The 25,356-nt window shown below is 48.0% G+C and overlaps 2 protein-coding genes across 8 annotated transcripts in view; one reads left to right on the top strand and one right to left on the bottom strand.

Moving 5' to 3' along the window:
- Positions 1–340, bottom strand: part of RABEPK (Rab9 effector protein with kelch motifs) — a 31,120-nt gene extending 30,780 nt beyond the window's left edge. For 3 of the 7 annotated variants that reach the window (XM_077283585.1, XM_077283590.1, XM_077283589.1), the window contains exon 1: positions 204–340. The gene's annotated coding sequence lies outside the window, so the exon portion shown is untranslated. Of the gene's footprint in view, positions 1–8 lie in introns of all 7 variants that reach the window. The other 4 variants (XM_077283587.1, XM_077283591.1, XM_077283586.1 and 1 more) reach the window with 3 other exon arrangements.
- PPP6C (protein phosphatase 6 catalytic subunit) lies at positions 320–24,495 on the top strand. The gene is made up of 7 exons (XM_077283593.1): positions 320–454; positions 5,458–5,553; positions 10,111–10,176; positions 11,571–11,712; positions 19,373–19,452; positions 19,733–19,942; positions 21,704–24,495. Exons 1-7 carry the CDS (start codon positions 380–382, stop codon positions 21,950–21,952), a joined length of 918 nt encoding a protein of 305 aa, XP_077139708.1. The 5' UTR covers positions 320–379; the 3' UTR covers positions 21,953–24,495.
- The last annotated feature ends 861 nt before the right edge of the window (positions 24,496–25,356 follow it).

The following is a 25,356-nucleotide window of genomic DNA, read 5'->3' as shown; positions in this document are numbered from 1 at the left end:
CCACCTACCTCCAGACCCTCCTGCACACCAGGCCCTTCTGACCGTGAGGCCCCATCACCATGGAAACCGCGTCACCTCCCGAAACAACCCACCAAAGCCAACAAGGAGCCCCGCCACATCCCGTCACCTCCGCCCCCTCCCGTGTAACTACTCCCCGCTGGGAGCCATTCTATTAACCGGACAATAACTATTCGGGATATTACCGCCAGTGTCTGCACCAAGGACATTCAATAAAGTTTGTTGAAGAGAAGAAAAAAAAAAAGGGTTGTAATTTCCGTCTTCTTTTCACACCGGGAAGTGAGGAAGGGGTTCGGGGCCGGAAGTGACGTTCTCCTGGTTGCCTCTGCCTCCCGCCCTGACAGTTACTACCTTATCCAAAATGGCGCCCCTGGATCTGGATAAGTACGTGGAAATCGCCCGGCAGTGCAAGTACTTACCCGAGAATGACCTGAAGGTGAGGCGTGGTGCAGGGAGCGCTGTGTGGTGCAGACATGGCGGAGAGGCCTCCTGGGCTGGGTTCTAGATGTTGTCTAGATGTTACAGTAGTTTCGCCATTTTCTCCAGGTTTCTGCTTTTACCGAATCGAGCTCCAGTGTGTCTCTGCTGCTGCTTCACTATGCCCCTGATCTCTGCTGCCCTCCTGTGCCCCTGATCTCTGCTGCCCTCCTGTGCCCTGATCTCTGCTGCCCTCCTGTGCCCCTGATCTCTGCTGCCCTCCTGTGCCCCTGATCTCTGCTGCCCTCCTGTGCCCCTGATCTCTGCTGCCCTCCTGTGCCCCTGATCTCTGCTGCCCTCCTGTGCCCCTGATCTCTGCTGCCCTCCTGTGCCCCTGATCTCTGCTGCCCTCCTGTGCCCCTGATCTCTGCTGCCCTCCTGTGCCCCTGATCTCTGCTGCCCTCCTGTGCCCCTGATCTCTGCTGCCCTCCTGTGCCCCTGATCTCTGCTGCCCTCCTGTGCCCCTGATCCCTGCTGCCCTCCTGTGCCCCTGATCCCTGCTGCCCTCCTGTGCCCCTGATCCCTGCTGCCCTCCTGTGCCCCTGATCTCTGCTGCCGCTTCACTGTACCCTTGATCTCTGCTGCCGTTTCACTGTGCCCCTGATCTCTGCCGCCGCCGCGCTGTGCCCCTGGTCTCGGCTGCCGCCGCCGCGCTGTGCCCCTGGTCTCGGCTGCCGCCGCCGCGCTGTGCCCCTGGTCTCGGCTGCCGCCGCCGCGCTGTGCCCCTGGTCTCGGCTGCCGCCGCCGCGCTGTGCCCCTGGTCTCGGCTGCCGCCGCCGCGCTGTGCCCCTGGTCTCGGCTGCCGCCGCCGCGCTGTGCCCCTGGTCTCGGCTGCCGCCGCCGCGCTGTGCCCCTGGTCTCGGCTGCCGCCGCCGCGCTGTGCCCCTGGTCTCGGCTGCCGCCGCCGCGCTGTGCCCCTGGTCTCGGCTGCCGCCGCCGCGCTGTGCCCCTGGTCTCGGCTGCCGCCGCCGCGCTGTGCCCCTGGTCTCGGCTGCCGCCGCCGCGCTGTGCCCCTGGTCTCGGCTGCCGCCGCCGCGCTGTGCCCCTGGTCTCGGCTGCCGCCGCCGCGCTGTGCCCCTGGTCTCGGCTGCCGCCGCCGCGCTGTGCCCCTGGTCTCGGCTGCCGCCGCCGCGCTGTGCCCCTGGTCTCGGCTGCCGCCGCCGCGCTGTGCCCCTGGTCTCGGCTGCCGCCGCCGCGCTGTGCCCCTGGTCTCGGCTGCCGCCGCCGCGCTGTGCCCCTGGTCTCGGCTGCCGCCGCCGCGCTGTGCCCCTGGTCTCGGCTGCCGCCGCCGCGCTGTCACCCTGGTCTGTACATCTGTTGTGGATGTCAGGACCTGAGCCTGCACCATAGATGTTGGGTGCTGGCTGTGTTGTACAGCTGACATGTGCTGTTAACTGCAGCGACCGTAGCTAGCTCTAGCAGGCGGTGCCTATAGGTTACAATTGTATTTAGGGGTCTACTGAAAGTGGCTTGGGCAGCGTGGTGGCTCAGTGGTTAGCACTGTCACTTTGCAGCGCTGGGTTCAAATCTCTTCAACAACATCTGCAAGTTGTTTGTACGTTTTCCCCGTGTTTGCGTGGGTTTCCTCCTGCACATACTGATAGGAAATGTAGATTGTGAGGCCCAATGGGGACAGTGATGACGTCTGTTAAGTGCTGTGGAATTAATGGTGCTATAAAAGCAAAGCATAATAATAAAGGTGTCTGTTATCACCATCTTAGTGCCCCTGTGAAGCCATCATGTGGCTGGACAGAATGGGAGACCAATATGTTTTTAGTCTGGAGCATTGAACTGAGGACAGATATTATTGGGGCCTTTGTCCACATCAATAGATGGGATTCTTGCAGATCTCCAGTATACATGCATACACCTTAAACCTATATAATGGTTACATAGCCCCCAAAAAACCTATTGAAGTTCTCCCGTGCTTTGTGTTTATCCTGTTGGTCTAGGCCTGGTTTCTGCAGTCTCCACGCCTCCTCCTGCAGATAGCCAGCCTCCTGCTGTAATTAACGTGGATGAGGCTTTCTGTGGCTTACACACAGCCTGGCAAAATCTGCTCCAGAGGTTATTGTAAATGACGGGTCATTACCAGGGTGAGACATGTAATGACGGACAGTCCTCTCTCCTGATTTACATGTCTCACACTGGTATCTCCACTTTTCATTTTAAAAGGAGGCAGATTGTCAGGGAGATCTATGTCCCTCCCACCCATAGATCTTAAGAGCTCATTTCGGTATTAATAAAAATGTGGATTAAATGATTAAGTTAAGTTAAGCTAGTTCTGAGCTGTAATATCAGCCATTGCTCGGGGACAGGTTTAGTTCTTTTTTGTAATACTGATCAACCCCATTTTCCTCCCGTGAGCTGCCGGCTTTGTCATGGAGGCTCTCTATCTGTGATTGTAAGCACTCCCCGGCACTTGGACAGCCGTCTGGGCAGCGCATGCTGTCAATCTAAGTGCAAGCTGTGCTTACAACCACCCTGCACAGTACACTGAGCGGTGACTGTAGTCGCTCAGGGCACGCCTCCATGACTGAAAGCCGGAGGCTCCTGGGAGGAAATAAGTTAATTTTCTCCCAGAAGCCACTCTTTATTTTTATTTTTTTTAGTAAGGTTGCCATGAAGCATTGTAACGCTATATACCTGCAGATTAATCCTGCTCCTATGTGATAGTGACAATGCAGCCTGTGATGGGACGCGAGTGCACTGCCTCGGGTGATTTTATGGCTTTGGACCTTGTTTCACTTGTGACCTAGATACGTTAGAGAGCTGCATCCTCTGATCCTTTGTTGCTACAAGCAGATTATTGGTGACTTCATCCATACAGATATGACGTTAGCAGAGTGCACCTGCAATGTTTGCATAGTGCTGGCTTTTAAAAGAGTTCTCTGGTTTTGGGAAAACTTTTGTCTTCCACCTGCATCATGTTTTGGAAAAAAAAAAACAACCCCTACTTACTCACCCTCCCCTGGTCCTGCTCTGAGACCTCCGCTTCCGATGTCTGATATTTTCTTGAGTTGATGGCATGAGCCACCGATTGCATCGCTGTTGACTAGATGTCTGCGGAGCAATGGAGACTCTGTGGTGGACCTGAGGAGGGTGAGAAGAGCGTAGGTTAACAGAAATAATATTTCTAAATCAGGAATACCTCTTTGATACAACTCTACAGTAAAACGTCTGCTGTAAGCAAATAGGGTGGAGGTGCACTGTGCTATTACCGTAGCTCGCCACGGGTTTGATATGTTGGGTATTTGTGATTTTTCGCCCCTTTTTTACGTTGTACATATAATGGGAATGTGCTGGAACATTAGTAAATGGCACAAATCCTCTGCAGTTCCTCCATACCTCTGATGCTGATGATGTGGTCACTACAGCAATCACAAAGCCAGAAGAGGAAGAGAGGAAACTGGTGGGGGTCTCAGCCAGCGGGACAGAGGAGCAGTGGGTCGATTGCTAATTGAAACAATCTATCCCATATCTGCGGTGTAGGGGATAACTTGCTGATCAGTGGTTGCCTGCCTACAGAGACCTGCACCGATGAGCCGGGGAACTCTGATACCCATTCCAGAATGGAGCTGCAGTGTGCAGGGTCAACCGCTGCGCCAATCAGTGTCTGTGGGGCTGCCGAAAAGGCCGAACACATCTCTCATCATCCTCATAGAGAATAACTAGAGCAGCAGTCGAGTATACGCACTTCCGCACCATCCTAATAGGGATAATGTTGTCATTTTCTGCCAGTCGCTGGGACCCCCATATCCATTGCGCATTGTTCTAATGGGATAATAGTAATCCACTGCTGATTGCTGGGACCCCCATATGTACTGCGCATTGTTCTAATGGGATAATAGTAACCCACTGCTGATTGCTGGGACCCCCATATGTACTGCACATTGTTCTAATGGGATAATGGTAACCCACTGCTGATCGATAGGACCCCCATATGCACTGTGCATTGTTCTAATGGGATAATGGTAACCCACTGCTGATCGATAGGACCCCCATATGCACTGTGCATTGTTCTAATGGGATAATAGTAGCCCACTGCTGATCGCTAGGACACCCATATGCACTGCGCATTGTTCTCATGGGATAATAGTAACCTGCTGATCGCTGGGACCCCCATATGCACTGCACATTGTTCTAATAGGATATTAGTAACCCACTGCTGATCGCTGGGACCCCCATATGCACTGCGCCTTGTTCTCATGGGATAATAGTAACACACTGCTGATCTCTGGGACCCCCATATGCACTGCACATTGTTCTAATAGGATATTAGTAACCCACTGCTGATCTCTGGGACCCCCATATGTACTGCGCATTGTTCAAATGGGATAATAGTAACCCACTGCTGATCGCTGGGACCCCCATATGCATTGTGCATTGTTCTAATGGGATAATAGTAACCCACTGCTGATCGCTGGGACCCCCATATGCACTGTGCATTGTTCTAATGGGATAATAGTAACCCACTGCTGATCGCTGGGACCCCCATATGCACTGCGCATTGTTCTCATGGGATAATGGTAACCCACTGCTGATCGCTGGGGCCCCCATATGCACTGCGCATTGTTCTAATGGGATATTAGTAACCCACTGCTGATCGCTGGGGCCCCCATATGTACTGCGCATTGTTCAAATGGGATAATGGTAACCTGCTGATCGCTGGGACCCCCATATGCACTACACATTGTTCTAATGGGATAATTGTAGCCCATTGCTGATCGCTGGGACCACTACTGGTCACTATGTTATCAAAGATAACCCCTTTAACGTTAGACCACCGCATGGGACTTGGTTTCTTATGACCCTTCCAGAGTGAATTCTCCAGGAACATTCTGTGATGGGGTCAGTGTAACAGTCATATAATGGGTGTAGCATTTTCTCTGTGGATTTGGTCTTTACGTGTATTTTCTTCACGCATGAATATAATTCATTTTCTCCTTTTTCTCCCTGCAGCGTTTATGTGATTATGTGTGTGATCTGCTACTGGAAGAGTCCAACGTTCAGCCCGTATCTACTCCAGTGACAGTGTGCGGAGATATCCACGGACAGGTAAAATGCGCAGCCTCATTGTTTGAGCTCACAACTGTTGCTCATGATGTAGGTGTCCGACAGCGGCCACAAAATGGGTAAAATACTCTTCAAAAAATAAGTTCAGTAGGTCCTCATTCAGACATCCATGAAGCACGTCCCATGTGTGCATTGACCAGTGGTCGCCCGACCTGAACTTGACAACCTCCTGTCTAGCTTGGGTCAGGAGACCTGCCTGCCAATTCAATACATCTTGGCCCATACTGGGGCCATGTCTCAACAATGTCTGAATGAGGCCTGTGAATGTGCTGTAGATTTAAGGGTTGTACCATAAATGCAAATTATGAGTCCTCAACTTAGGTGATAACGTGTCGATTGCCTGGGGTTCCAAAATCCAACAACCATTTTCTTGGAATTGGCAGGGGTCCAAGCAGTGGCACGTCTAGTCATCTGCATGCTCATGAAGCACGCCTATGCCACATGCGATAAGGGTTTTGCAAGAGGTTCCTTTGCAGAAATCCAAGGGTGACTCTTGGATTTTGGTTGCGGGTGGGTCTTTAATTTACTGCAAATTTGCCCTGTTTGCCCCATTATCATTAAATCTTATAAGCCTGAGCATTTCATGTCAGCCTTGCTTAGTGCTGAAGATGGTGGCAGAAACCGGTCATCGGCCACTTCTGAAATTTGTGGTTGCTGGACAGGAAGCCTAAGGGCCCCGTCTCACATAGCGATTTACCAACGATCACGACCAGCGATACTACCTGGCCGTGATCGTTGGTAAGTCGTTGTGTGGTCGCTGGGGAGCTGTCACACAGACAGCTCTCTCCAGCGACCAACGATCAGGGGAACGACTTCGGCATCGTTGAAACTGTCTTCAACTATGCCGAAGTCCCCCTGCAGCACCCGGGTAACCAGGGTAAACACCCGATGTTTACCCTGGTTACCAGCGTAAATGTAAAAAAAAACAAACAGTACATACGCACCATCTGATGTCGGTCAGGTCCCTTGCCATCTGCTTCCTGCTCTGACTGAGCCGCCGTACAGTGAGAGCAGAGCGCAGCGGTGACGTCACTGCTGTGCTGCGCTCTCACTGTACGGCGGCACTCAGAGCAGGAAGCAGACGGCAAGGGACCTGACCGACATCAGATGGTGAGTATGTAGTGTTTGTTATTTTTTACATTTACGCTGGTAACCAGGGTAAACATCGGGTTACTAAGCGCGGCCCTGCGCTTAGTAACCTGATGTTTACCCTGGTTACCAGTGAAGACATCGCTGGATCGGTGTCACACACACCGATTCAGCGATGTCAGCGGGACCTCAACGATCAAAAAACGGCCCAGGCCATTCCGACACGACCAGCGATCTCACAGCAGGGGCCTGATCGCTGGTACGTGTCACACATAGCGAGATCGCTACTGAGGTCGCTGTTGCGTCACAAAACTTGTGACTCAGCAGCGATCTCGCTAGCGATCTCGCTATGTGAGACGGGGGCTTTAGAGCCACCTCTTATCTGTCGGCATCCGATAATCTTTTGAAGGCACGATGTCACACAGCAATGGATCAAAAGAAGAGCCGCAGATGCCGCGAGATAAGAGGCGACCACAAATCATTGACGTGGCCGATGCACCGGGTCCTGCAAATAGATTTGCAGCAACTCTACATAGTACCCAATAAAAAAAAATGTGCCGCAGCGTGGTTAATGCGCATATTTCCAAAGAAACAGGTGTGGTTTTTTTTATTATTTTTTTATCTTTTCTTTGATTAAGTGCAAGTCCTAAATAGAAGTGCACCCCAAACTTTGAATGAAAGAAATCTAAACTGCTCAAATTGTTAATATAAAAAAAAAAAACGAAAAAATTCCATCATGTTCAGTTTTTTCACAAACACTGACTCCATCAGCTGATTGGTTGCTGTGGGGAACAAAGGCGGATTTTCTTTTAGCGGCCATAAGAGTGACGGTGCGCTTACCACCATGGCTGTGGAGTCGGTGTCATGGAAATTGAGGAGTCGGAGGTTTGGCTTACCGACTGCACAGCCCTGCTTACCACGATTCCTTCCAGTATTTAGTGGTTGTGGTGGATTAAGCTTCGGTTTCTCGCGTGATTTAAATGGCTACAAGGGGGTGTCTTAATTCACCCGGCAACTTTGGCCACATTTGTTGTTGTTGTTGTTGTTTTGTAGTGGATAAACGACGAAGGAACATTACGGACTTCGTTAGAAAAGTGTATTATGCATACTTTGGTGTAAAACTAGGTGATAAGCACGAGTCGTGGGCTCTACATGTAGTGTTTTCTGTTTTAGTAGAAGAACTACGACAGTGGTCTAAAGGGAAAAAGGCTTTCGTTTTGGCATGCCTATAATTTGTAGGGAAACCCCAAACCATAATGACTGATACCTTTGAACTTGCAATGTGGAGGGATTCAACCTTAAAAATAGGTCCGGGTATATAATTTCCTTCTTAACGTCTGCAATTTATCCTGTGCCTAATGGTCCAGGAATACGCGACCCTTCACCTACAGAGAAACTTGAAGATACACCTGATTCAGAACATGAAGGGCAGGACTCTGACGAAAACTTTCACGCTAGTACCAACGAGCCCAGTTTTTTCACAGCTCACATAAAATGATTGTCAAGGACTTGGACCTTCCTAAAGGTTCTTCAGAAGTTTTAGGCTCTAGACTAAAGGGAAAGAACCAACTAGCTCCTGGTACCTGTTTTTCATGGTACAGAAGCAGAGGAAAAAAAAAAGGAATTCCTTCCATACTTTTCCCAAGACTGAGAATTGCAGTGATGTTCCTGGGCTGATGGAAAAGTTAACATTGATTACAATGTGAATGAGTGGAGACTATTGATTCTTCAAAAAAAGTCTGAAAACTGTGCTACTGCACAATGGCAGAAAGTGTGCTTCAGTGCTAGTTGGGCATTCTGAAGGAAAGCTATGAGAATTTAGACTTTATTGTCAAGAAACTTGACTACGAGGATTAAGAATGGTCAAGGTGTGATGATCTGAAAGTTCTCTCTTTGCTCCTTTGACAGCAAGAAGGTATACTAAGTACCCGTGCTTTTTGTGGGAATGGTACAGCCGGGATAGGACTCATCACAGAAGCAAAAGTTTACCAACAAGAACATGTTTGCAACCTGGACTCAGAACATCGTTGCGGAAAGTTCAGTTGATCCCACTAAAGTCCTCCTGCCGCCACTCCACATTAAGCTTGGACTGATGAAGCTGTTTGTGAGAGCTCTACCGTAAGAAGGAGAGACTTTTACATACCTGTTTACCAAGTTTCAGGTGTTGGGTGAAGCAAAATTGAAGGGAGGCATTTTTGTGTGTCCGGAAATTTGGAAAGTCATTAAGGAAGACATGTTTTCATTTTTTTTCTTGTAGGACCGATATCCCTTTAACAAATACAGTCCTCCTTAGACCAGACTGTGAAATAGGAAGTGTAGGAGAACATCTTGTACGTTGAGAGAAATTAATGCATTTATGACTTTTGTGCCTCCATGAGGTAAGCTTCACACATCCCTCTTTCAAAGCTGTTGAGTTTGTGGCAGGAGACCCCGGGCTGGCCTGGAAATTGTGGTTTGTACATGCTCTCTGAAACTCTGCCACATGGAGTCCAACTAATATATTTTATTTAATCATTGTCTTGCTGAACACGAGAACAATTTCCCACATTTTGACAAGACCATTGGAAAAGTGCACATCTACCAGAGGTCTGAAATGTTGGCAGCATCTTCTCTTTCAATATAAAGCAGTACATTTGTAAATTCATGATGCCCTCACTAAAATGTAGCCCCCACCCAACCCCAACACCTGCAGCTCATGCAACTCTACATTAAGACACGGCCACCACCATGTTTCATTGTAGGCGCTATACGTTTTTCAAAATTCATTATTCAGAATGGATGCAGCTTACAGTGATATAGTGCTGGCTGTGTCCTTATGTAAGGCTGCATGAGCTGTTGGTGTCGGCGGCTACATGTCATTAATGGTATCAAGAATTCACAGATGTACTGCTCTATACTGAAAAAGTAGATGCTACCATCATGCCGTGCCTTTGGTTGAAGTGCACTTTTCCAACATGACAATAATCCAAAACACACGTTAAATTTCTGAAGAACAGGATGAAAGTGATTCAGTGGCCAAGTGTGCCTTGATCTGAGCCCAACCAGACACCTATGGGAAATTCTCAAGAGACAAGTTGAGCATTACTCTTCATCCAGGCTCTAGTAGACATCAAGATTGAAGAACGGAAATTGATGAGTGCTGCAATATGTCGCCAACTTGTTCATTCCAGGCCCAGAAGACTTGGTTGGGTCCTAACAAAAAATATCATGAAAGTAATACTAAGTAGTAGATGTCCTTGTTTTTGATGTGGGGTGTTTTTTTTTTTTTTTTTTTTTTTTTTTTGCATCATTCAGTTTGAGTATAACTGAATATTTTGTAGTGAAAGTTATATTAACCTTAAATTCAGCCTTGTCAAAAGTTTGCAAATTTTTCACGCACACACTTTATTTATAAAGATATCTTATGTATATTTGTGTGGGTGTACATAATTGTCAATTTTTCTGTTTCAGTTTTATGATCTGTGTGAGCTCTTCAGAACCGGAGGACAAGTCCCTGACACAAATTACATATTTATGGTAAGTAGTCATGTCCATGATGAAGGGTTACCGGGAGTCATTTAAAGGGAACCTGTTGCCAGGTTTTTCCCCATATGGCGGCATTCTGTAATGTGCTGTATATGACTCCAATTCATCCTGCAAGACAAAAAGAGACCTGTTATTGCGGTCAGACGGCGCGGTCCAGTCCAATGGGCGTCGCTGGTCTTTATCCTGTTCCTCCTTTTCTTGTGATTGCCGGCCTCCTTCTCTTCTTTGTGTGGATGATGCGTCCTACATCACCACAGTGTCCCCCTTTGTGCTCCTGCACAAATTCACTCCCACCAATATTTTTATCCTCTTAATATATTACAATCATATTATACAGCACTGTGTGCTTACAATTGCTTATTTTACCTTTCTACCCAGATAATTATTCTCTTTTCCATTAGGTCTACGCATCACGTGATGATAAACTGACAAGCTGAATCCTTCTAAGCTCTATGTAAAAACAGGAGGGCAATTTCCCCTGTATAAGTCATAAGTCACTGCAAAAGTCCCTGGCAGGACCGAGAGGAGGGAGCAGCTGGGTCAGGAGCTGAAGAGAGGAAATGATAAATGCAGAAACTAGAGACTTACTTATTTTTACATAAAACAGAGAAAAGAGAACAATTAGCCTCGTAGAAAGGCAAAATGAGCAATTGTCAGTATACAGTGCTGTATAATATGATTGCTATATATTACGAGGATGAAAACTTTGATGGGAAGAGAAGGGCTTCCTTAAGCCATGGCTAATCATGTTTTATGTGCATAGGTAATTCCTCACTAGGAACATTAAGGACAGATTGTAGAAGTTAAATATACAATAAATTAGGATCTAAAACTATTTGAGATTCAGATACTGAACCACAGGCCGTCCTCGGTGACACTGTCCACATCTCCGGGATTATTTTGTAGTCACCCATAAAATGGCTCTGCATTGTGACCCTAAACTTCGTCCTTCCTTATGCTTTTACGAACAGACAGAAGGGGAGGAGAGGAGTGATGTCACACACAGACCCCGCCCACATTTACTGCAGTCATAATGCGAGCTAGTTGTACACTTGCTTTTTATGGCAAATTTCAGACGCTGCTCCCCCTAGTGTTTAAAAGTGGGAAAATATCCAATTTTTCAAAATTCTTTTTCAGATTTTATTCCATTAAAAAAAAATGATATATTTTTTTAATTGTTTAAAATGATTTTTTTTTTTTTTTTTTTGAATGATGCCTTCCCCTTAAGCTTAATCACTCATAAAGATTAATTTAGTTTTTTTGTTTGGTCGAAGCAACAAGTTTGTGATGAGCCTGTTTTCCACCATCTTGTATCCACACCATATACTGTATGTAAAGTTTCATGTGTGATCTGCAGCTAACTATAAGCCTTGGTGCATTTTCAGGGAGACTTTGTAGACAGAGGGTATTACAGCCTGGAAACCTTCACCTACCTTCTTGCACTGAAAGCCAAGTGGCCCGACCGCATTACACTGCTGAGAGGGAATCACGAAAGTCGGCAAATCACACAAGTATATGGATTCTATGGTAAGCCCAGAGTTGGAGGTAGATCTGGGGGGTAAAACGCTGCGCTTTTCTTTTAAATCTAGAAAATGTTTTAAGGGTCCCAAATAAGGAGATTTTTGTGTACTCACCGTAAAATCTTTCTCTTAGCCTCTAATTGGGGGACACAGGACCATGGGTGTTATGCTGCTGTCCACTAGGAGGCGACACTATGCATAATCTGAAAAAGATTAACTGTGGCTCCTCCTGTGCAGTATACACCCCTGGACGGCATCAGCCTTCTCCAGTTTTGTGCAAAAGCAGTAGGAGGAACGTAACATGAATAACATAATTATGCCTGTAAGAAGGCAACTATGTACGAGCTCAAGAAAACAATATGAGAACTCAACAGTTACAACAGCCCGGAAAGGGCAACAGGGTGGGAGCTGTGTCCCCCAATTAGAGGCTAAGAGAAAGAGATTTTACGGTGAGTACACAAAAATCTCCTTTACTCTGTCGCCTCATTGGGTTACACAGGACCATGGGACGTCCTAAAGCAGTCTCTGGGTGGGAAGCAATGGACGAATATTGTGCAGACAGGCCCCTATACTTAGGGCACCGCCGCCTGCAGGACACATCTACCCAGGCTCGCGTCCGCTGAGGACTGGGTATGAACCCTGTAGTGTTTAGTAAACGTGTGTAAGCTAGTCCAAGTGGCCGCCTTACACACTTGTTGTGCCGAAGCCTGGTGCCGAATGGCCCAGAAGGCCCCTACCGCCCGTGTAGAGTGTGCTGTAATACCGGCTGGAAGAGGAGAATTCTTAAGGCGGTAAGCCTCTTGTATGGTGGATTTGATCCACCTGGCAAGGGTAGCTTTGGAAGCTGACAGACCCTTGTGGCCGCCTTCCGGAAGGAGGAAAAGAGAATTAGACCTCCGGAAGGACGCAGTCCTAGACACGTATATACGCAATGCCCTGACAAGGTCAAGCGTATGCAGAGCCTTCTCCACTCTATGAACCGGAACCGGACAAAGGGATGGTAGTGAAATTTTCTCATTGAGGTGGAAGTCGGACACAACCTTCGGAAGGAAGGATGGGACCGTACGAAGAACTACCTTGTCCTGGTGAAAAGCCAGGAAGGGCCGTCTGCAGGAGAGTGCTGTCAGTTCAGACACCCTGCGTAACGAGGTGATTGCCACCAGGAAAACCACCTTCTGGGAAAGAAGGCGGAGCGGGACCTCCTTAAGGGGTTCGAAGGGTGGTTCCTGCAATGCTGTCAGGACCAGGTTGAGGTCCCACGTTTCTAGTGGTCGTCTGTAGGGGGGAACAAATCGGGAAACCCCCTGAAGGAAAGTCCTTACTTGCGGCTTGGTAGCAATGCGCCTTTGAAAAAGCACTGAGAGGGCTGACACCTGGCTCTTAAGCGAGCCCAATGGCCGCCTGGCCTCCAGACCCGATTGGAGAAAACAAAGTACTTTGGGTAGGGAATAAGGGAGTGGGATCTGGCCACGAGATTCGCACCAGGTAAAAAAAGCTTTCCAGGTACGGTAATAAATCTTGGCAGAGGCTTGTTTCCGTGCTCTGATCATGGTTCCAATGACGTCCGTCGAGAGCCCTGCCTGGGTTAGAACCCAGGTCTCAAGGGCCACGCCGTCAAATTGAGAGCCCCTGAGTTCTGGTGGTAGAACGGGCCTTGTGAAAGAAGATCGTGGCGGTCGGGGAGACGCCAGGGGGTGTCTGCTGTGAGTTGTACGATGTCGGCGTACCATGTGCGTCTGGACCAGTCCGGTGCAATTAGGATGGTTGGAACTCCCTCTTGTTTGATCTTCCTCACCACTCTGGATATCAGGGGGAGGTGGAAAAATATACAGAAGCTGGAACTGGGTCCAGTCCTGAACCAGAGCGTCTGCTCCGAGCGACCGCGGATCGTGTGTTCTGGCCATGAAGTTGGAGACCTTGGCATTGAAGTGGGATGCCATTAGGTCCACATTCGGGGTCCCCCAGCGGAGACAGATCTGTTGAAAAATTTCGGGATGGAGAGACCACTCTCTCGAGTCTATTCCTTGTCGGCTGAGGAAGTCTGCTTCCCAGTTGTCCACACCCGGAATGTGGACCGCCGAAAGAACCGACCCTGTGTCCTCCACCCAGCGGAGGATGTGTGACACTTCCCGCATCGCCTGGGTACTGCGGGTCCCCCCTTGGTGATTCACATATGCCACAGCCGTGGCATTGTCCGACTGTATTCTGATGTGAGAGGCTGCCAGTAAGTGATGGAAGGCCCTCAATGCCAGAAGGATGGCACGAATTTCCAGGATGTTGATGGGCATGGTCGCTTCCACTTGGGACCACTTGCCCTGTGGTGTAGGTGCACCGCACCCCAACCCGTCAGGCTCGCGTCGGTGGTCAGAACCTTCCATTGACCTGTGAGAAAGGATTTCCCCTTTGCTAGCGAAGTTGGCTTGAGCCACCAGTGCAGGGACCTCCTGGTTGACGACGTTAGCTGGAACTCCCTGTCGAGAGAAAAGGGATTCCTGTCCCAGGACTTATGAATGGCTAGTTGGAGAGGCCTGAGGAGAAACTGGGCAAATGGGACAGCTTCTATTGCTGCTGCCATCTTGCCGAGGACTCTCATGGCAAACCGAAGAGATCGAGGGGGTTTGCGGAGGAGGGTGCGAACTGCTAGTCGGAGAGCCAGTGCCTTGTCCTTGGGAAGGAGCACTAGACCCCTGGAGGTGTTGAATAACATTCCCAGGAAGGTCAGGGACTGACTTGGGGTTGGTGATGACTTTTGTAGGTTGATTAACCAGCCCATGCGACTGAGAGTATCGGTTGTGATTGAGACGCTGAGCTCGCAGTCCTTGAAGGTGGGAGCCTTGATGAGTAGATCGTCCAGGTATGAAACGACTACTATGCCTCTGGAGTGCAGGACGTCCATGGTGGCTGCCATGACCTTGGTGAACACTCTGGGAGCCGTGGCGAGTCCGAAAGGGAGAGCCACAAATTGGTAGTGGTCCTGGCCTATTGCGAACCCGAGAAACCTCTGATGGGCAGGTGCAATGGGTATATGCAGGTATGCGTCTTGTATGTCTATGGAGGCGAGATATTCTCCCTTCTCCATGGACGCAATGATGGACCGAAGGGACTCCATGCGGAAATGACGGACCCGTACATATTTGTTGAGCTGTTTTAGGTCTAGTATGGGCCGTACGCTGCCTCCTTTCTTGGGAACTACGAACAGATGACTCCTGCTTGAAAAAGCGAGGAGACCGCTTGGTGGTAGGCACGAGCCTTGGCTGGCGGTTTTGGAGGGACAGAGAGGAAGAATCGGTCCAGTGGGTTGGAGGTGAAGTCTATTTTGTATCCGGAAGACACTAGTTCCATGACCCACATGTCTTCTGTAATAGGCAGCCAGACTTGATGAAAGAGCAAAAGTCGGCCGCCTACTGGTGTGGTGTCTTCCGGAGTCCGTGAGTCATGATGAGGAGAAAGTCTGAGATTTTCCTCCTCTGGGTTTAGGCTGGCCTGCTTTGGACTGCCAGGTCCTGTCCGACCTTTGCGTCGATCGTGAGTTGTCCCTGCGTGGGGAACGGTTACGATTTTGTGCTGGACGCGAGACGGACCAGCCGGAGGAATTCCGAAAGGATCGGAATCGAGTTTGGTTACGCTTCTTGGAAGTGCGTTTAGGTTTCAGTTGGGGAAGAGAAGTACTCTTACCCCCAGTGGTGTTGGATATCATAGTGTCCAACTGTTCACCGAAAAGTCTCCCACTGAGGTAGGGGAGGTGCGTGAGGGACTTCTTTTGAGGCTGCGTCCGCTTTCCATTCCCGCAGCCAGAGGATACGCCGAATCGTGATGGCGTTTGATGCTATCCTCGCTACTCCCCTTGCTGAATCCAGAGCTGCATGGAGCATGTAGTCTGCTACAACTGCTATTTGAACCGCTTGGTCCGACAGCTCAGGAGAGGATGCTTGGAGAGCTTGTAAATTCTTTGCCCAGGCCAGAATGGCCTTGGCAGCCCAAACTGAGGCGAACGTGGGAGCCAGGGCTGCCCCTGCTGCCTCGAAAATTGAACGAGCCATGCGTTCTACCTGCCGGTCTGCTGCGTCCCTGAGGGTTGAGCTATCTGGCAGTGAAAGAAGGGTCTGTGCTGCTAGCCTAGAGACTGGGGGGTCCACTTCAGGTGGATCTGTCCATTCCTTGGTGTCCTTCTGTGGGAAGGGGTACCTCGCCTCCAGATATTTGCGATTAGCGAATTTTTTCTCGGGCTGTGAGAGCTGCTTTTTAAGGATCGCCTTAAACTCTGGGTGGTTAGAGAAAACCTTAGGTGGCTTCAGAGGTCCTTCAAAGGAAATCTTATGTTCTGGGGCCTCTGGTGGCGGATCAGAAATGTCCAGCACCCGATGGATGGATGAAATTATGTCCTCAACTAGCGCTGTATTGCTAGGAGGGATTGGGATCAGGGACCCCTCCGTTTCTCTGTCTGAGTCAGAGTCGCAGATGCCTTCCAAATCCTGTGTATCACTGAGGCGTCCCCTGCTGAGTGGGCTGGGGAGGAGGCCTTCTCTGGTCGGGGATTGCGGAGATCTGCATTGTCTGTCCCTGGAATGGGACGGTCTAGATGACCTGGAGCTACGGTGTCTGTGCTATGGGATGACGCAGATGGACTTGATCTATGGGTCCGTTTGCATCCTGACCTAGACGTGGATGTGCCAGGGTCATCTTGTTCCTGAGTCAAGCTCTCCCTTTGCTGGGTAACTGTCATAGCCGGGGCATGACCCTGCAGAGCCTGAAGCAATGTGGAGGTTAGGTTATCTATAGACTGTGTCATAGATTGCGATATCTGAGTAGCCCATTCCGGCGTGGCATTAAGACACCGAGGCATTGGCAGGGGCTTCTTGGGGCTCTGACACATTAGCTTGTATACAGTTCTGACAATGCGGGTACGTGCTACTACTGGGGAGAGCGGTCCCGCAGGCTGTGCAGAATGCATAATAGCAGTTCTGCCTGGTTCTCTTGGACCTTGAGCCCGGCATAGTGCACAGAGTGCAGAAGTGCTGCCAGCAGAGGACCTTACAGGGGTAGAGAAACCTATAGGGGAGCCTTATAGGTAATATGGATTCACAGCTGAGTAAAAAACCCAGCTGTGATCTTACCCCACCAGTGTGCCCCTAGGTCCAGCGCCGAAGATCCACAGTCCTGTGCCCCCTGGAGACTGGCTGCCTGGTCCTGGTCCTGCAGACTGGGAGATGCAGGGTTAATCTGCAGCCGAAAATGGCTGCTGAGACAGAGAGGAAAGGAGGAGAAGGGGGCAGAGAGCTGGAAAAAGGCGGCAAGGCTGTGTAAAAACGCGCCCTTTCTGTCTCGATCCACCCCCTTTTATGACACTGTAGAGTGTCATATTTGTCATCCGGGGGGCGGGCCGGGGGCGGAGAGGAGGCGGCAGCTTCAGCTAGGCCGAAGCCGGGGCCTAAATTAGATGCCTGAGGCCCAGAAGGGCTCCAGGCCGGCGCGAAAGTCCGGGAGGGGGGTCGGATGTGAACTGGATCCCTCCGGATTTAAAGGCAGGATGGCGGTGGGGCTATAAGCGGAAGGGGGAGCCCGGTAGGCGTCTCCCTGAGGCAGTATAGAGCTGGTGCTGCCGCAGAGACAGGGGCGCAGGGAGCCCTGTGTCTGTATGTGCCATGCCTGCCTGCACTCCCCCCGGCCCCAACAGGAGCCCGCAGCTGGGCTGGGGTCCCTGGATGCAGGCGCAGTGTGCTGGCCCATTGCTGGGAGCTGTAGAATGCTGCCTGTACAGGCCCTACCTGAGGTGTCTCAACCTAATACCCCCAGAGGGGGATAGGGAGGGTGCTGTTGTCACCTTCAGGGGCCTTTATCCTCGCCTCGACCTCAACCCAGAAACCAAAAGGAATTGGGGAAGGAGGGGGGGTCTCGACTTCGAACCAGCACCCGAGGGACTGGGGAAGGAGCAACATGGGGAGTAGCCATCTCTACTTCAACTGGGCACCCCATAATAGGGGGCCGAGGAAGGAGCCATGCCGGGAGTCTCACAGGAGACCCTCTTTCCTTCATCTGTAATCCCGTCGGAAAAAACGGAGTAAAAATCTTTTAGGTGTGCCTCCTATGCGACACTAAGCAAAAACTGGAGAAGGCTGATGCCGTCCAGGGGTGTATACTGCACAGGAGGAGCCACAGTTAATCTTTTTCAGATTATGCATAGTGTCGCCTCCTAGTGGACAGCTGCATAACACTCATGGTCCTGTGTCTCCCAATGAGGCGACAGAGTAAAAGACTTTTAAAGGGGTTGTCTTGTTTCAAATATAATTCCCCCATAGGTTGCAGTCAGATAGCTGTATAAATCAGAGCAAGATCGGAACGGACTTGTCGGCGTTTTTTCCGACCCAAGAGTGATTGCGTCCTTTATTTTTATGCAGCTGTCGCACTTGAGCCTTTAGGGCTGCCGGCCAGTCCGTGCACTGCATTCTGATCATGTTCTAATTTATATGGTCATCTGACTGCACCAATAGGCTCAAAGATCAAGGGAAAAATGTAAAAAAAAAAAAAAACCACAAAATTGAGCTTTTTGCCCAAAATTTCCCCATTTTTTTTTTTTCTTTTTGTTGACTGGCTGCGTCGGTGGTATCACATATACATTGCTGAAGCCAAGCACTGAGGTTAGAGACTCACATCCTCTTCCTCCTTATGGCCGCTGAGCTTAGTGATTAGCTGCAGCGCTCTCATTCCACTGCAGCCCACCAGCAAGACTGAAGCAACGGTGAAGAGGATGAATAAGCGTTTAGGCGGGACTGCATTATGGCTGGTAACCTATGAAATGAACTGTACACAATTAAAATTAAAAATCCCTCTGTTCTTGTGGAGAAGGGAGGATTTAAGTTGCAAAGTTGCTTGTTTTTTATAAGCACATTACAATTTTACCCATTTATGAACTTAAGACAACTACTTTAAACCTGTATTCTCTGCCTCCTGCTTGTAAATGCTAAAATGGAGAAACCCATCTCGAACAGGAGGCAGCCTGCACCCATGTTTCTTGGCTATTGGCTTCCTTTTCATAGGCCAGAGCAATGTGTGAAAACTCTGCCCCCTCTGCTAAGCCAGAGGCATCTTGGGAAATCTAGTCTGCATCAGGGGAACTATAACAGCTGGGAAACAAAATAGCAGAGAGTCCATAATGCATCAACTAAAACCGGTGTACATGAGTAGAGATTGTGCAAATGGATTCTCAGGACCCGGTGTGTCAGCCTTGTCACTTATCTTTGCCCCGATAAGCATCTTATACCTCCCAGTATCTTCGGCTCTTCTACTGGTTAGTTGGTCTGGTGTGACATCACATTGGTTACTCTGCAACGATGACGTTGCGCCAGGTCAGCTAATCAAGAGGAGAAAGGGATGCGGTCATGTAAGAGGTGGTACTTGCGGCTCCTGTCAGGTGGCTGCTGGTCCTGCCAATCGATTCCATTAGCTATTCCACAATACATCATTCTTCATTCATAGCTTGCGCTGTCCAAATTTCTGTTTGGCTATTTAGCCTTTGCAAAGTTTCCATAGTCCTGGATCCTAGACTTGCCATGATTGTGGCGCCATAACATGTAGAGAGCCACGGTTTGCCGACTATTAGATTATTTTATGTGTGATTGTATTTGGTAGTTACATTTTTTTTGTTTTGTTTTTTTTTTTAAATCTCCCAGATGAGTGCCAAACAAAATATGGTAATGCCAATGCATGGCGGTACTGCACCAAGGTGTTCGATATGCTGACAGTAGCAGCCGTAAGTACCGCTGTTTTATTTAAAAAAAAAAAATAAAAATTAATATACTTTTTCCCCATTTTATGAAAGCTATTTTTTTTTATATACACTTAATACCAACTTTTGATTAAAAGTCTCCCAACAACCTCTAGCTAATCCATAGATGATCCGGTGAGACTCAGGTCCCCCATTGCGAACATTGGCCTGGACCAATGCGAGAAGGCCTCCGTGGGGGCGCAAGTGATATTTTTATTATTAGGTTACAACAAAGTGTTTGTTTTTGTTTTTTGTCTGCTTCTAGCTGATAGATGAGCAGATCCTGTGTGTACATGGCGGGTTGTCCCCTGACATAAAGACCTTGGATCAGATACGGACTATAGAACGGAATCAAGAAATCCCTCACAAAGGAGCCTTCTGCGACCTGGTGTGGTCAGATCCTGAGGATGTGGACACTTGGGCTATCAGCCCCAGAGGGGCAGGTTGGCTGTTTGGAGCAAAAGTCACCAATGAGGTAAATTGTTGTGCTATTAGAATTTTTGGGGCTTGGAAGCTTTGGATTTTTTATTTATTTTTTTAGGGGGGGGGGGAACAAGCTAAAATAATAGGTTGTGATTGCCCGTGGTCTCCGTAACTTGTGCTGGAGTGATGACCTCCCAACACGCATGTCTCCAGCCCTAGTGACGACCCCCTAGAACCAGGGGCTTAAATCCAACCAAATTATAACCACATGAATCCAGATTTTGTGTTTTGACTTTTGTAGTCGCTACAAACCATATTTCCTTATTTACGTACATATTAACCCCCTCACACACCCTGCCGTACCTGTACAGAGTGCGCGACTCTTGGGCGTATGCAGGAGTTGTGCCCGCTCCATACACAGCAGATGCCGGCTGTAATGCATACCCGGCATCTGCCCGTAACAGCAGCGTATCGCTGCTGGTTAACTATTTAAATACCTCTATCAATTACTGACAGTGGCATTTAAATAGTTTGATCAAATACACACGCACTTTTACCTTTTTTTTTTTTTTTTTCTTTTTTTCAATCTAAAAATGGAAAAATTCCAGTTTGTTAGAATATAAAAAAATATGTAGAGGAAAAAAGTTAACACCAGGGTTATGGGTTTTTTTCTTCTTTTTTTTTTTTTCTTTTCCCTAGTCACTGCTATTCCCCTCCACCAAAAAAAAATGCCAAAAAACTGACTGGGCACAGTTCAACTATGCTGTGTCGAAGCTGAGTAGCAGTGCAGCGGTCCCTGTGGGCTCAACACTGCGCTGCTGCAATATTTTGCAGCGCTTCCTTGTAGTATGACAAATGCATTCAGTATTCAATGGCAGTCTTTCTATAATATATATGTATTTTTATTGCTGCTGTTACTGAATATATATCTTGTAGATCTTTACTGCTGATTAATTTTATATGGCTTCTGTTTCTTTACTGCTGCATTAATTTTAACTTTGTGTTTATCCCATTTTTTGCCGTTATATATTACCTTTAGGCCGGGATCACACACAGCGAGATACGGCCGAGTCTCGCAGGTTAAAACAAAGCTCTGGCACAGGCACTCCGGAGCGGAGCGTGCGGCCGCATAGCAATACATGGAGCTGCATGCCGGTGCCAGAGCTTTGTTTTTACCTGCGAGACTCGGCCGTATCTCGCTGTGTGTGATCCCGGCCTTAAGTCTATGTACTGCAATGCTCCTGTTGGTAGAGAACTGCAGATGATAGGTGGGACAAGTCTGAAGCTCACAGGAGAGCAGAGAGGGTGGCCCCGCAGCCCTGAGCGGAGAGAGTGGCCCCGCAGCCCTGAGCGGAGAGAGTGGCCCCGCAGCCCTGAGCGGAGAGAGTGGCCCCGCAGCCCTGAGCGGAGAGAGTGGCCCCGCAGCCCTGAGCGGAGAGAGTGGCCCCGCAGCCCTGAGCGGAGAGAGTGGCCCCGCAGCCCTGAGCGGAGAGGGGGGTCCCGCAGCACTGAGCAGAGAGGGGGTCCCGCAGCACTGAGCAGAGAGGGGGTCCTGCAGCACTGAGCAGAAGCAGGATGCTGTTAGGAAATGTAGTTTTAGTAGATAGGAGAAGGACTGCCCGTTCAGCTCTGTAAAGCTGGGTACACAGAGGGGTAGAAAGAGATGAAATAAAACTTTGTTGGACTTGATCAATATATTAAATATAGTTATGTTGATGTTGTGCTTTGTGAAAAATGTGATTGTGGGAATAACTTTTATCTAAACTGGACATTTATCTAAACTTTTCTTGTTCCTCTTCCTTTTGCCTTTTAGTTTGTGCACATAAATAACCTGAAACTCATCTGTCGAGCGCATCAGCTAGTGCACGAAGGCTACAAGTTCATGTTTGACGAGAAGCTGGTAACGGTCTGGTCCGCCCCAAACTACTGCTACCGCTGCGGCAACATCGCATCCATTATGGTTTTTAAAGATGTGAACACTCGAGAACCCAAATTATTTCGTGCTGTCCCAGATTCTGAACGGGTCATTCCACCCAGAACCACCACACCGTATTTCCTCTGAAGTCTCTCCACCTGTCCTTCTGCTGGATCCGTTTTTTTTTTTTTTTTCTTGTTTTGTTCTTTTTAAGCACTTTGCTGCTGAAATGCTGCATCTTGCCTTTCTTTTAAATTATCAAACATGTAATGTTAATATTTCTATATATTTTTTTGTTTTTCACACTGAGCGGCTTATGAAATTTTTGCTGCTGATAGACACCAAAAGGTGTCAGTAAAGTTCTTGTTTTCTTCCCTTCCGCTATCAACTTCTCCTTTTTTGGGATTAGAACTTAATGCTTAAAAAAGATAAATATCAATATGAAAAACCCGATAATGCAGCTTCTAATTTCAGAATCCACAAATGATTAATATGTTGTGCCAAGTGGTTAGCCATCAATGGCCATTTACAAGATGAACATTTATTAAAGTCTGTGGCACTTAAGGTCCTTGGTTATTTTTTTGCTGCTGATATTCTTCCATTCATTAACATCGTGGAGACCTACCCTCCTGGTTAACAGGGGTAGTCCTGGTCTATAACATTGATGGCTTGTCCTTAGGATTGGTCATCGGTGTTTGATCGGTGGTGGTTCCACACAATCGGTGCAGGTCCGAGCTATTGGACCCCCACGATCAGTACGATGTCACTTAGCCTGAGGGTAGGTGATAACTTGTATTGGCTGGTCATCCCCTTTAATCGCATCTTATTCAGGCAAAAAATGTTAAACCTGTACTTGATTTTGTTCCACTGATGTAAGGCCAGCCTCACAAGAGTATTATAGGAGAGCAAAAATGTAAGCCACGTACTAATATACTCTGAATTAAAGGAAATCTGACAGTAGGATCAGCCCTCCTAAGCCGTCTATATGGGCATGTAGGTCATACGAATCTGATTAAAATGACACCTTGATATCTGTGATATGATTATTTATTCCAGAGAAATCCATGTTTTTCTTAATATGTAAATTAGCTGTTAAGATCTATGGGCCGGATATAGATCTTCCCAAGAATCTACCTCTAGAGGTTATTGTAAATGAAAGGTGGAGTTACCAGTGTGAGACCTGTAGATCAGGAGAGGGGACTACTGTCCATCATTACATGTTTATACTTTCATTTACAATAAGCTCTGGAGGCAGATTCTCGGGGAGATCTATGTCCGGCCCATAGATCTTAACAGCCAATTTACGTATTACAATGTAGCTTTCTCTGGAATTAAACATCGGATCACAGATCTCTAGGTATCATGTTGTTCAGTTTTCTGTGACCTACGTGCCCATATAGACGGCTTAGGAGGGACTATCCTACTGACAGATTACATTTAATAAATACGCTATTCCTCGATTTTCAGATCTCCCCTGTGATCGTGTGTGTTGGCAGGTCTGGTACTTCTGGTTTGGGTTTAACAGAGAAAATGACTTTCTGCAGATGATCAGTGCTGTGTATAAGGGGTCTTCTCGGACCTCCTATCCTGTGTGGTTCGTTTCAATGCATAAGCCAGCCCCCTTCGCTGCTGATTCAATCAGCTAGCCCCCCATTCACAGAGCACTTGCCTGTGTGAACACAAGCCACAAGTGGAGCAGCCGAATCCCAGCACTGATGGCTTCAGGTCGTGGACAACCCCTAAAATTGGCAACGATAAATCCTGTTTTGGTCCCTGCTCCTCAAACATCCTAAATTATTGCTCCTGTGAGATGAATAGATTGATGACTGTGGATGTCATATTGCAGGGAACTGATTAATATAACCAGGGTCTACGTCAATAGGACTTTAACGCCCATGCAGCCTATGGAAATGTGAGCACAGTCGTCGCTTTATTTAAAGGGGTTGTCCAATAGTTTTACATTGATGGCCTATCTTTAGGATAGCTCATCAATGTCCGATCCATCAGGATCCGGCACCCCCGCCGATCAGCTGTCATCAGTGTCGGCAGCGGTAAATACTTGTGGAGCTGGCCATCTTCTGGTAGTGGCCGAGGCTTGGTACTGCACATCCATGTATCTACGATCACATGGAGAAGTGTGGCACTGTTTCACGAAAACTTTTGTAATAGAACAGATACTTTGTGGAGTGCTACATTTCTTGTACATCGTTACCGAAAGTTATAGGTGATGACTACCCCTTTACCATTACCCTTGCATTATGTGTCGATGACACTGTGACTATGTATGCCAACACAGTTACAATGTGATATATATATTTTTTTTCTCCTTTTTTTCTCACCCCCTCCCTGCACCCATTATAGAACCAAAAGTTCCAGCAGCAAAGTTATTACAGGTCTCATTGTAAATGCCTTGTGCTGTGTGCAAAATAAAAAATGTAATGCTCCCTTTTATCAAATATATTTTAAAGCAAATCTATAAATGGTAAAATAGAGCGTTGCCAAGGGCTGCAATTTTTCTTTTGTTTTTTTAAGAATTTACTGAATTTTACTGCAGCTTTTTGGGTTGTACATTAAAATAATTGTACCGATCTTTGTTATTTTCCCTTCCAGATATCTTGTATTTTAATAAAGTAATCACAAAAATACACATAGAGGTTAAATATCAGAAATAAAGTATGTTCGTCTGTAAACTCGTTTCAGTGTTTTTAAGCTTACCTGCCTCGTTTAGATATTAATTAAAGGAGTTGTCCGGATTATATAGAAGAAGGCTTTGTCATTTCTGGTGATACTTATTCAGATGGATAGGGTAGGACTGTCTGCAATGCCAGGCTCGGTGCAGAAACGGGTATGGTGCTGCCTCTGGGGTTAAATAAAAATAGACTTATTCTGTAATCCTCAGCAACTTTTTTTTTTTAAATATATAAAATAGATAAAGGTGTGAAGCATCTGAAGGAGTGTAAGGATCCGAGGGATCCAGCTTCTTATCGCCCAGTCTCATTATTAACGGTAGATATCAAAATCTTGGCTAAGATGTTGTCTAACCGTCTTAACAAGGTGATAACGACATTAATACACCGGGACCAGTCCGGATTTATGCCCAATAGTTCTACAGCGTGTAATCTTCGACGACTGTTTCTCAATATGCAGGTAAAGGCGGATAATATGGGTCGGAGGGTTGTGGTGTCTTTAGACGCCGCTAAGGCGTTTGATAGTGTGGAGTGGCGGTATTTGTGGGCAGTCATGAAGGCTATGGGTTTTGGTGAGAGGTTCATACGGTTGGTGCAGCTGATGTATGCGTCTCCAAGAGCTAGGATACAGGTAAATGGAGTCTTGTCGGGGGATTTCCCTTTATATAGGGGCTCTTTCCGGATTATCTATTAATTGGGAGAAGTCTGTGGTGTTGCACATGGACGCGGCGGCTCCTCTGACTCTTGACCCTGGGGTTCCCTTAAGGGTGGTACATGAGTGTAAATATCTGGGCATCGTAGTTTCGGACAAAATAGAGGACTATGTGCGGCTCAACCTGACTCCTATGCTTGGGAAGTTCCAGC

The sequence above is a fragment of the Ranitomeya variabilis genome, chromosome 2 (assembly GCF_051348905.1).
Source record: "Ranitomeya variabilis isolate aRanVar5 chromosome 2, aRanVar5.hap1, whole genome shotgun sequence".
NCBI lineage: Eukaryota > Metazoa > Chordata > Amphibia > Anura > Dendrobatidae > Ranitomeya > Ranitomeya variabilis.
This window is presented reverse-complemented; position numbering and strand designations above follow the sequence as displayed.

Excerpts from the sequence above, each read along its gene's own strand:
- PPP6C (XM_077283593.1), top strand. The coding sequence starts at position 380 with ATGGCGCCCCTGGATCTGGATAAGTACGTGGAAATCGCCCGGCAGTGC. Across the intron at positions 455-5,457 it reads TACCCGAGAATGACCTGAAG|CGTTTATGTGATTATGTGTG; the intron begins GTGAGGCGTGGT and ends TTCTCCCTGCAG. Across the intron at positions 11,713-19,372 it reads ACAAGTATATGGATTCTATG|ATGAGTGCCAAACAAAATAT; the intron begins GTAAGCCCAGAG and ends TAAATCTCCCAG.